Genomic DNA, 12,969 nt, shown 5'->3' with positions numbered 1-12,969 from the left:
GAATTGGGAGGGCCCTGGAATCAAATACCACCTGAAATAATTCAACTATCATTTCTATGCAGATGATTTCTCAGATATCTATACATACATACATACATACATATACATATGTATATGTGTACAAATTAGATATAGATATATAGATGATAGAGAAGCAGGTAGGGTGCCAGACCTGAAGTCAAGAAGACTCATCTTCCTGAGTTCAAATCTAGTCTCAGATACTTACTAGCTGTGTGACCCCGGGCAAGTCACTTAGTCCTATTTGCCTCAGTTTTCTTATCTGTAAAATGAGCTGGAGAAGGAAATGGCAAACCACTATGATATTTTTGCCAAGAAAACCATAAATGGGTCATGAAGAGCCAGAGATGACTGAAATGACTAAACAACAATAAAAATATAGATGATATAAATAAATCTCCAGAACCCTAATCTCTCTCCTGAGCTACAGTCCCACATTGTCAACTGCCATTTGGAAGTCTCAAACTGGATATCCTCTGGCAACTCAATGTGTCCAAAATAGAATTCATTATCCCCTCTCCCAACCCCTTTTCCTTTTCCCAACTTTCCCAAGCTCACAAACTTAGAATTATCCTCACTTCCTTTCTTGTACTTGTCATCATATCCAATCTGGTGCCAAGTCTCATTGTTTCTACCTTTACATCTCTTGACCCCTTCTCTTTACTCACACAGTCACCAATGTGACTCAAGCTCTCATCATCTCATTCTGGAACTATTAATAATATTCTGGCTGGACTCCATGCCTCAAGTCCTTCCCCACTCTAATCCAACCTCCACTCAGCTGCCAAAATGATTTTCCTAAATCACAGGTCTGACCATGTCACCTTTCCTACTCAGTAAATTCTAATGTTTCTCTCTTACCTTCAGGATCCAATGTAAAAATCCTTTGTTTGGCATTCCAAATCTTTACCACTTGGCCCCTCCCCACCTTTCTTATCCTATTTTACTCTCATCCACAGGCTTTGTGATCCATCTACATTTGAGTACTGACTGTTCCTCATACACACACAGCACTCCATCTCCCAAGTCCGTGCTTCTGTGCTGGCTGACAGCCATACCTGAGTTGCTTTCCCTCTTCACCTCCCCCTCCTGGCTTCCCTGCCTTTCTTCAAGACTTAGCTCAAATCCTACCTTTAGCAGGAGAACTCAATTGTCCCTAGAAAGTAAGCTCCATACTTTTGGCACCAGGCTAGCGTATAAAGGTCAGATCTAACCCAGAGAACAGTAGCTTTAAGATTACTTAAATGCTTGACAATAGTATTTTGTTGCAAATCTGCATCCTGTTCTTTATACTCTACCTGTTCACTTACCCATTTCTTTTCTCATTCCCAAGTGAGACCCTTGGAGACCCTTTTCCAGACCCTTATCTTGTTACTTGAGCATACTCCCAAGAGAAATAGCAGTCTAAAAATTGGCAAGGGAGATAGTTTCAGAAAAACCTGGGAAGTCATATGAACTGATGCAAAGTGAAGTGAGCAGAACCAGAACATTGTACACATTAACAACAATAGTGTAATGATCAACTGTGAAAGACTTAGCTACTCTGGTTCAAGATACTTCCAAAGGACCCATGATGAAAAATGCTATGTACTTCCAGAGGAAGAACTGACAAACTCTGAGGACAGATTGAAGCATACATTTTTAAAACTTTCTTTATTTTGCTTGGGGTGTGTGTGTGTGTGTGTGTGTGTGTGTGTGTGTGTGTGTGTTTTTGTTTTGCAAAATGGCTAATATAGAATTATATTTTGCATGATTTCGCATGTATAATCAATATCATATTGCTTACCTTCACAATGGATGGAAAATACACAGGAGAAAGGGAGAGAATTTGGAATTCAAATTTTTAAAGATGAATGTTAAAAAAAAAAAACTTGAATGTAGTTGGGAAAAATTTAACAAAAAATTTTTTTTAAAAAAAAGGAATAAAATAAAAATAAAGAGGAATAAAAAAGAAGGAGTCATGGCCTGAAAATGCCTCTGCCTCTAGATTTCATATATATTTTCTAGTTCTTGAGGCACTATTCTATCACCTAAGCAGTGACCTAGTCCAAAATTTCTTGGCTAGGGATATCCAAGATATCCTTCTAGCCAAAGAAAAGACTGAGAGATTTCTGCTCCTTCAACACCAAACCCAAGCAAGGGGAGATGATGCAAAGAAGCAGTCTGAATAAGGGCTATGTAAGAAAACAATTCTATCTTCCAAAGCCAACAGATAAGCTTATGCAATAAATGGCTATCCCAGTTAACAACAATAAACCTTTATGAATACTTACCATGGACCAGGAACTGCTAAGATTTGAGAGAGAGGAGGCTGTAGGCAAAACTACAAATTCAAGAACAGTAGGAATGTTCTTTACCTATATGCACAGGACTTAAGAGATAGCAAATGACTTTCTTGGGGACAAGTTGGGGAGGAGAGGGGGAGAGAAGAAAATGTTCTATCCTTTCTATTGTCATAACACCAAAGCCCTGTCCTATTAGTACCACCAGGAAGCTTGCCCCTTTTTTTCTATTGTCTATTTAAAGAGATTATGTCTCAACAATGATTTATTGAAAAAAAAAAAAAGAATTCTCAGAGATGGATCTTTCCCACCCACATCCTCTGGACCAGATAAATATTCTTGAGACTTTCATTCTCCTTATACTCCTTCAAAATAGATGACTTCAGTCTTTTTGCCAAATACCTAAGCAAGCTAGCTACTTTTGTGTGTCACTTTCACACTCACAGTCCCTTTTAGGTTCTCACCTTGTGTGTGTATTTTACTCCCCATCTCCCTACTCATGGTATATCTTTGGGTATATGTAAGCAGCTAGGCAACAGAAGAGATACAGCCTTGGTCTTGGAATCAGAAAGACCAGAATCCTTCCTCAGGCATTTATTAGCAGTGTAACCTTGAATGAATCACCTCATCCTCTGTCAGCCTCAGTTTCCTCATCAGTAAACTGAGGATAATAAAAGCACCTACCTCCTAGGGGGGGTTTTGAGGATCAAATGAGATAACATATGTAAAATGCTCTGCAAAACTTCAAGCATTATGTAAATATTAGCCGTTATTATTATGTGCCTGGGGGACTTCCAGCTAAAATGGTTCCATGATGTGTCATGGAGGAGTCCTTTCCATTTTTTTCCATGCAGCATATGAATACTTCATCAAAAATCTAAAAAGGTCACCAACCAGATCAAATAATGATTTTTAAAAAGAAGGCGGCAAGGAACAATATTAAGTTTCTTCATCCAACCCAGAGTTGGACAACAGGACAGCCAGAATCTTGTGAGCCCTACGAAAGTAACTCTCACAGAAAAGTTAGTACAAGCTCAGGTAAACATTGATTTTGGTCTGTGGAAAACCTTTTCAACTACATGTAATTACAATTGTCCGTTTTATCTTCTATGTTCTTCTCTACTAATTGTCTGGTCATAAACTCTCTCCCAAATTGTAGTAATGAAAGATAATATTCCTTCTTCCTCCTATAATTTGTTTACAATAAGAACTTTTCTATTCAGCACATACATCTGTCTCAAGATTATTTATGTCATACTACTTTCCAGGTTTCCCAGCAGTTTTTGATGAATAGTGAGTCCTTATACAGTAGTTAAGGTTTCGGGGGTTTATTAACCCGTTGTTGTGTTAATTTGGTATCTCTTCTATTGATTGATTTTTCTTCTCTTTTTTTTTTTATCAAGTACCAAACAGTTTTAATGGCTACTGCTTTGTAGTGTAGTTTGAGATCTGGTACTTCTGGGTCCTCATCCTTCCTACTTTTTTTCATTCTCTCCACAAAGAATTTTGATCTTTTGTTTCTCCAATGAATTTTATTTTTTTCTAACTCCCTAAAATAATTTTTAATATTTTGATATAACATTGAACAAGTAAATTAATCTAAATAGCATTGTCTTCTTATATTGATATGGTCAAACCTTGAACAGTTATTATCTCTCCAAAGTTAAGTTATTTTTTAAAAAATGAAAAATTCACACACATTTTAAAAAGGAATTACAATCATGATTTCAGACAGGTTAATTTATTTTATTTCATTGTTTATAGGGCCTTTAAGTATAATGTAGCTTCTTTATTTATTTTAATCATGTCTATTAATACTGTTATTTTATTTGAGATCATGATTGCTACCTCTGCTTTCTAAAATTCACTTGAAACATAATAAATGCTTTTCCAGCACCTAATTTTAACTCAGTGAATGTTTATGTTTGAGATGTGATTTTGTAAATTATGAACATAATGTTGAAGAGATTGTAATTATTCATGGTTTGGTCATATTAATATAAAATGACAATCCTACACAGATTAATTTATTTGTTTAATGTCTTATCAACTACAAAAAGATTATATATATATATATCATATATATGAAGTGAAAGCTTAAAGGATTAAAAGGCTTAGGGATAAGTGGACAATCAAACTATAATAGATGGGAACTCAATGTATCTATTTCCAGATTTAGATAAATCTAACAAAAAGATAAATAGGAAAAACATTTAAGAAGTTTGAATAGGATTTTAGAAAAGTCAGAGCTCTGGCAATTAGTAAAAGTGTAATAAAAATGAAGATACATGTTTTAGAGCATAAAAAAATCTCACAAAGAAATGCAGAAGTACTAAATATATCCTCTACTGACCACAATATAATAAAAATTATATTCAGTAAAGGGCCTTTGAAGAAAAGATTAAACTTAATTGTACATTAAATAATATAATCCTAAAGAATTCGCCGATCAAGGAAGAAATTACAGAAATAGAAAATTTCATTGAAGGACAACTACAGGACAACATCTCAAAACTTTTAGCATGCAGTCAAAATAATCCTGAGGAGAAAATTTATACGTACACATTTTCATCAACAACATATATATGTATATATATATATAAATGCATTGGTATGTGTGTATATATGTATATGTGTGCATATATAGTCATATATACCTATATATGACATATATATATATATATATATGACAGAGAAAGAGAGAGAACACAAATAAATTAATTTGGGCATAAAAATTTTAAAAAGCAGAAAACCAGTAACTTTCAAAAAACCAAAATGGAAATTCTGAAAAACAAATATGAAATTAACAAAGTTGAAAGCAAAAATACCCCACTGAACTGACAACTAAAATGAGAAGCTGGCTTTTAGAAGAAAAAAAAATAGAACAGAAGTTAAATAATTAGTTAGTCTGATTTTAAAAGAGAGTAAAACCAAAATGTCAGTTCCAAAAACTTTAAAAAGACAATTCATAACAAAAGAAGAAGAAATAAAGAATATTATTAGGGACTATTTTGCTGAATTTTGTGGGGGGAGGAGGTAAGAAGGATTGGGCATCTCTACCTTACCCAAGCTGGAACTGCAGAGGCCATTAATGAGCCTGCTTCCACCATTGATCTGTCATTAACCTGCTATTTCTGACCTGGGTCAGTTTATCAGCAGCTAACCATATGGTATAGACACCTGAGTGGCTTTACCTCAGATCTCCAAAGTTCAAGCAATCTCCCAGCCTTATCCTCTACAGCAGCAGGAATTATAGGCATGCAACACCATGCTTAGTTATTTTGCTGAATGCTATGCCAACAAAATTAACAATTTAAATGAAATGGATAAATATTACAAAAAAAAATCCAAGCAGTGAACTATCCAGATTATTAGAACAAATAAAGAATAAATATTAATTTCAGAAAAATAAAATAAATAAAACATAAATGAACTGCCAAAGGAAAAAATCCCACAGAACCAGATGAATTTACAAGTGAATTTGACTAAATATTCAAAGAAAAAAATAATTCCAATATTACACAAACTGTTGAAGAAACAGGAAAATAAAAGATCCTAACAAATTCCTTCTATAAACAAATATGGTCTTGATATCTAAACCAAGTAGAAGCAAGTCAGAGAAAGAAAAATATAAACCAATTTCTCTAATGAATATTACAGAAAAATTATAAATAAGATATTAATTAGCAAAAAGGTCACAGCAACACATCAAAAAATTATAATCAGGTAGAATTTATAACAGAAATACAAAGTTGATAAATATTTAAAAACTATAAATGAGTTAATATATTAATAACCAAAAGAATCAAAATTACATGATTATATTGATAATTTAAAAAGACAAAATACAATATTCATTTTTGTTCAAAATACCAAATGCATAGGAAAAAAGAGATCTTGACTTAATATGCAAAATACTATCTACTTAAAACCAAGGCTCTTGGTTTTAATTAGATAATAATGTAGATGTAAGTAAGACAAACTAAAGGCCTTTTCAATATGATCAGAGATGTCCGTTATTATTGAACATAGTGACAGAAATGCTAGCAATAGCAATAAAATAAAAAAAAATTGAGATTTTGCAGATGACATGACAGTTTACATCTAGAATCCCAGAAAGTCAACTAAAAATTGACTGAAAAAAACAATTTCATCAAAGTAGCAGGTTATAAAAGAAACCTATAGAAATCATCACTTTCTAAATATTACCAACCAAAACCAGCAGAAGAAATGTTAAAGACAAATTCAATTCAAAGTATCTACCAGATATATGAAATATTTAGGAGTCCACTTATTAAAATAATTTAAATGAAATGGATAAATATACAATAGAACACTCTATACAGAAAAAAAAAAGATAAACCTCAAAAATCAAAGAGATATTAATTGCTTATGACTTAGGCATGACAATATTAAAAAAAAAAAACCAGCAGTACTACTTAAACTGACTAACTAAGTGCTCTGTCAATTAGAGGAGGCAACTAAGTAGCTCAATGGATAGAGTGCTGGGTCTGGAGTAAGGAAAACCTGATTTCAAATCCAGCCTGAGAATACTTACTAGCTGTGCAACCTTAAGCAAGTCACTTAACTTCTGTTTGTTTTAATTCACTGGAGAAGGAAATAGTAAACCACTCCAGTACCCTTGCTAAGAAAACCCTATGGACAGTAGGGTCCATGCGGTCTGGAAGAGTTGGACATGACTGAACAACAGTGACAACAATAAATGTCACTTAAACTTATCAACGGATTACTTTGTGGAGCTAGATAAAAATAATAAAATTCATCTGGGTGAACACATGAAGAATCTCCAATGAAATACTGAAAAAATTTGGAGAAAAGGGAATCCTAAAATACCAGGTCTCCAACTATACTACAAAGCAATAATCATCAACTATTTGATACTGGTTAAAAGTTTGGTTTTGCAACTCTGAGGTACAACCGCACACCTATCAGATTGCCTACTATAACAAAAAAAGGAAAATGATAAATATTGGAGAAGATGTGGGAAAATTAGAACACTAATGCATTGTTGGTACAGTTGTGAACTGATTCAACCATTCTGGAGAGGAATTTGGAACTATGCCCAAAGGACATACAACTCCTAAGTCCCAAAGAGATCATAAAAAAAGGAAAAGAACCCACATGTACAAAAATATTTATAGCAACTCTTCTTGTGGTGGCAAAGAATTGGAAATTGAGGGGATGTCCATCAATTGGTGAATGGCTGTGTTATATGAATGTAATGGGATACTATTGTACTATAAGAAATGATGAACAGGCAGGTTTCAGAAAAACTTGGACTTACATAAACTGATGCTGAGTGAAGTGAGCAGAACCAGGAGAACATTGTACACAGTAATAGCAGCATTGTATGGGTGATCAGCTTTGATATATTTAGTTCTTCTGGGCAATACAATGATCTAAGACAATTCCAAAAGACTCATGATGATTCACAGAGAAAGAATTGTGGAGTCTGAATGCAGATTGAAGCAAACTATTTTCTCTTTTTCTTTCCCTTTCTCATGGTTTTTCCTTTTGTTCTGATTCTTCTTTCACAATGTAACTAAAGTGGAAATATGTTTAATATGATTTTGTATGCCATCTTGGGGAGGGGAGGGAGAAAATATTTGGAACTCAAAATCTTACAAAAGTGAATATTAAAAATAATTAAAGGAAGGGAGGAAACCATAAATAAAGAGAGAATTGAAATTTTAAAAATGTTTTGTTTTTTGAAGACCAAAGCAAGATTCAAAAACAATGAATATCTTAGCATAGTGTTAAAAAAATCAGAGTCCCAAATACTGACATTTAGGATCAACTATTTTTTTAAAAAACTGCTGGGAAAACTGTAAAGTTTTCTATCAGAAGTTAAGATAAAATCAACATCTCATACTTTATACTAAAATAAGCTACAAATGGATATATAACCTAGATATAAAGGGTTAGGTCAAATATAACTAGAGAAGAAGGGAGAGATACCTTTCTCAGTAATAAATTGGGAAAGAACTCTTGACTAAACAAAGAGAGGATCATAGGAAGCTAGATCCACAATATTCAATAAAAGGTTTTGTACCAGCAAAACCAATTAAGACATAAGACACAATTAACTTAAGAAAAATCATTAGCAATTATCTCTAATAAAGGTTTGATATCCACAGTATATAACGCTTTGCTATGATATTCGTTGCTTTTGGATTTTGCCTTCACTGCCTGTCTCTCACAACTGGAGTACTCTCCTTATCTCAACCTCCAGGATTCCCTGGTTTCCATCAAGTCTCAGTCAGAGTCCTGCCTCTTGCAAGGTCTTTCTCAGTCCTTAATACAATGCCTTCCCTCTGAGACTATCTCCAATATATTATGTATATATCTTGTTTGTACATAGCTGTTTGCAAGTTCTTGTCTCCATTAGGCTGTGAACTCTTTGAAATCAGGAGCTGGTTTTTTTTTAATGTCCTCAGTGTCTGGCTTAGTCCCTGATAAATAGTATGTGCTTAATAAATGCTTGTTAACTTATCAAAAGAAGAAATCCAAGCTATCAACAGTCATATGAAAAATATGTTCTGAATTACCAATAAATTAAATGCAAATTTAAAACAGTTCTGAGGATTCTATCTCCCACCCACCAGATTGGCAAAGATAACCAAAAAGGAAAATGTCAATTGTTGGAAAGGCTGTGGGAGGACAGACACACTGATGCACTATTGGTGGAGCTGTGAACTGATCTAGCCATGCTGAAAAGTAATTCATAACTGTATCCAAAAAGTCACTAAACTGTCCCTAAAGTTTGACTCAGTCATATCACTAATAGGGATACACCCTCCAAACAGACCAAAGGTAGAGGAAAAGGACCCATGTGTACAAAAATATTTACAGCAATACTTTTTGTTATAACAAAACCTGAAGATGCCCATCAGTTGGGGAATGGATGAACAAATTATGGCATATGAAGGTAATGGAATATGATGGTACTACAAGAAAAGATAAAAGGGAATGATTCAGAAATTTGAGGGGAGGTGAGGGTAAGAATAGGTACTTGTGATTTCATTGGTTTAGGGAACTTCTGGTTGAGGAAACTCCTGGAACCAATGCAGGTCAGTAGCTTCTCTGAAACTTACATTTAAGAGAGCTACTTATATTACTATGAGGTTAAGTGACTTGCCTAAGGAGTCAGTATGAGTCAGAGGCAGGACTTGAACCCAGGGTTCAATATTCAAACATCATGTTGCGTCTTCTCTATCTAATGAATGGGAAAGAGGAGAAAAGGAGGAGAGGAGAGTGGGGAGAGCGGGAGAGGTGGAAGAAAAGAGGGAGAGGGGGAGAAGGTGGGGAGGAGAGAGGGAGAGATCAATGAAACATTTTTTTTTAAAAACTTCACAAAAGAGAACAGAAGGTAGTTCAGAGGAGACAAACAAAACAACTTTTACAATAATATATTGAGTTTTTTATATTCTTTTTAAAAAGCTACTTAGAGATTTGGGGTTCCATATACAGTCCTCTATTTCTGTTCTTCAGTGTATAAGGAAATATTTATGTTGGTAGTGCTTGTCAAGTTCAGAATGATGAAAATCTTTTTTAAAATTTCAATAACATGTATGCCCTGAGAATTCAAACTTTCTCTGTTGTTCCATCCTAGCTTCACATTCCATCACTACTTCCCAAGTCTTCCAATCCAGTCCTTCAGTTGATTCTACCATTCCTTCAGGCTATTGTACTATAGTATATCTCTTCTCCTTTTCATAGCTAAAGGACTGGGAAAAGCTTTCTACACTCATTGCCTTTACTTCCCTCAATTGTTTCTCAATCCCTTGTTCCAGACCAGTGTTCTCTTCCAGGTTACCAATGCTATCTGTCATAAATGCAACCTTTTCTCAGTCCTTATCCTACTTTACCTGACTAAGCTGACTACCATTACCTACTGAATACTCTCTCTTTTCTGAGTTGTCATGACATTATTTTCTCTTGACTCATCTCTTGCCTACATGGCCGCTTATATTCAGTTTCTTTTGCTGGTTGTATTAACAGTATCTCACCTCATAACTATAAGTGTTTCCCAAGGCTCTGCTCTGGGCCCTCTTCTCTTCTCTATATATACCTTCTCAGTGATCTCATCAGCTCCTGTGGATTCAAATATCATCTCTATGCAGATGACTCCCAGATTTGTATATCCAGTACTAATTTCTCTCTTGTGCCCCAATCCCACATCAACATTAGTGTTGCCAGTTTGGCATTTTAAAATGGGCGTCCTGAAGCTATCTCAAACATATCCTAAACAACTCATCTTTCCCCAAACATGTGCCTCTTTCTAACTTTCCTGTTTCTGTTGAGAACACCACAGTCTTTTAGTCACCCAGATCTGAAACTCGCAGTCATCATTGCTTCTTCACATGCCTTCACTTCTACCTAAACAATAAATCTTAAATTTAATTCCTTCTCACATGGCCTGTACTTTGTTTCAAGTCATTATCACCTCTTGTCCATACTATTGATCTGTCTGGTATCAAGCTTCCAGGTGGCACAGTGAGCCTGGAATCAGGAAGATATGAGTTCAGATCGAGTCTCAGATATTAATGGACGCTTGGGCAAATTACTTAGCCTCTATCTGCCTCAGTTTCCTCATCTGTAAAATGGCCCTAATAATAGCACCTACCTCCTAGGGCTGTTTTGAAGATCAAATGAAATAATATTTATAAAGCACCTATCACATAATGCATAATAAATGCTTGTTTCATTCCCTCCTTCTCCAATCCATCCTCCACAAAGTGATAATTCCTACAGCACAGGTCTGACTATGTCATTGTACTGTTCAGAAAAGCTCCAGTAGTTCCCTATTGCCTCTAGGTTAAAATACAAGTGTCTCTGTCTGGCATTTAGAGCCCTTTACAATCTGGCTCCAGGCTTATTACTCATTACTCCCCCATTCATTTAAGGTCTGTTCCAACCAAATTGGCCTACTTGTTATTCCTCACAAATAATACTCCAATTCCTGGTTTCTGCTTCTGCATAGGCTATCCCTCAGTGCCTGAAATGCACTCTTCCTCACCTCTTAGAATCCCTAGCTTCTTCCAAAGCTCAGCTCGTGCATCACCTCCTACATGAGGCCTTCTTTCCTAATGTCTCCAACTGTTCATGCCTCTCCCTCCATTACTCTGTATTTATTTTCCATAAATTTTGTATGTGTACAGGTTGTTTCCCTATGGTAGAAAGAAAAATCCTTGAGGGCTAGGACTGTTTCATTTTTTTTCCTTTGAATACCCAGGGCCTCCTTTTAAAGTTTATTGGTATATAGTAGGCACTTAGGTAATGCTTCTTGATGGATTCTCAGTAAACCATGCAAGCACTGGATATCCCACTTCCTTCCAGTGACCCAAAGTCTCAAACTGAGCTGAAGCATCTTTTGTGCCCTTGGTCCAGTCTCCAGAAAAACATGCTCTCTACCACTGAGAAAGCCACTATGGGGGGATATGAAGTTCAGGGCCCTAAAAATTGCAGACTATCTGTGGGAAAAGGGAAGCTATACTCTTCTGTTCTCTCGGGTTCATCGATCGCATCATTGCTTGTTTCTTTACAGCAGCCCAGCTAGGGAGATACTGTCAGATTCACCAGCCCCTAATTTCCATTACTGAAGCATTTATTTTCCCAACCTCCAGCCTTTCAGTCTTAGAAGGGTTAGATCACAGCTGACCACGGGGAGGGGGAAGGAGAAGTGTACCCAGCTTTTCATCCATTCATTCGGATGAAGCGCTTCCCGGGCTACCCAGCAGAGGGAGCAGCCCCCTTGTCGCCCCTTCTGGGGGGCCGTCTACCCCAGCTGGGGCACTGTTGCCCCTGCCACACGCTCCCACTCTTGCTCGCTCTCCCGCAGCCGCCGCCCCTTACCGATGGTGGAGATATGGGAGGAGTGGAACTCGTTGTCCGTGAAGCGGCACAGGAGGCAGGTCTTGCCGACCCCGGAGTCCCCGATCAGAAGCAGCCGGAAAAGCACATCGTACTGCTTCGCCATGGCTGGGGTCGGGGGGCTGTGGGGCGGCCCCGGGAGGGGAGGGGAGGTGGGGTGGACCGTCCAGGGAAAGCAGGTTAGCCCTGCTCCGCTGGGGCTGCTCCCGCTGCAGGCGCTGGCAGCATCGTGGACGGCGCCCCGGAAGGATGCTTGCAGCTGCGGGCCAGGGCTGTCCTGACCCTGGGGGCCAGAGCTGTCCGCCTGGGCTCCGTGCTTCTCGAGGCGCCTCTGTCCTAGCTCCGCTAGATGCAGGAGAATGAAGCCCGCGAAGGGGCCACCGCCGGAGCTCCGCGCTCTTGACGCTGGCCGTGGGAGGAGAAATGCCTGCCTGCCTGCCTGGCGCGGCGGTGGATGCAGCAGCAGCAGCTGAGGCAGCAGCAGCAGCGGCAGCAGCTCCTGCCCGCCCCTTCCTCCTCTTCGCCCCCGAGGAGCGCAGGGAGAGGGGGCGGGGGAGTGAGAGAGTGGCTGGTTGGGACTGGGGGAAATGAAGGGACCGTGTAGAGGCGCGCAGGTTGGATGAGAGTGGGGTGACGAGGGAGCTAAGAGAGGAGGTGGCGTGTAGATTCACAGAGTGAAGGCGCCCACTGACTGCCAGTGCACCACTCCTCTACTATTTTGGAGACCTCAGGGGAAACGCATTTTTGAAGAACTGTTAAAAGAACCAGGGAAGAT

The 12,969-nt window shown here is 37.6% G+C and overlaps 1 protein-coding gene across 6 annotated transcripts in view; it reads right to left on the bottom strand.

Annotated features, from left to right (window-relative positions):
* RAB15 (RAB15, member RAS oncogene family) overlaps window positions 1-12,716 on the bottom strand; it is a 64,626-nt gene extending 51,910 nt beyond the window's left edge. For 5 of the 6 annotated variants that reach the window (XM_072629591.1, XM_072629593.1, XM_072629592.1 and 2 more), the window contains exon 1: window positions 12,177-12,682. In XM_072629591.1, coding sequence (XP_072485692.1) covers window positions 12,177-12,300 — 124 coding nt within the window. In that variant the 5' untranslated portion in view covers window positions 12,301-12,682. Of the gene's footprint in view, window positions 1-12,176 lie in introns of all 6 variants that reach the window. The other variant, XM_072629594.1, reaches the window with a different exon arrangement.
* Window positions 12,717-12,969: the final 253 nt, after the last annotated feature.

Source organism: Notamacropus eugenii, chromosome 1 (genome assembly GCF_028372415.1).
Source record: "Notamacropus eugenii isolate mMacEug1 chromosome 1, mMacEug1.pri_v2, whole genome shotgun sequence".
NCBI classification, from domain to species: domain Eukaryota; kingdom Metazoa; phylum Chordata; class Mammalia; order Diprotodontia; family Macropodidae; genus Notamacropus; species Notamacropus eugenii.
The sequence above is the reverse complement of the archived record's forward strand: the minus strand, read 5'-3'. Positions and strand labels throughout refer to the sequence as shown.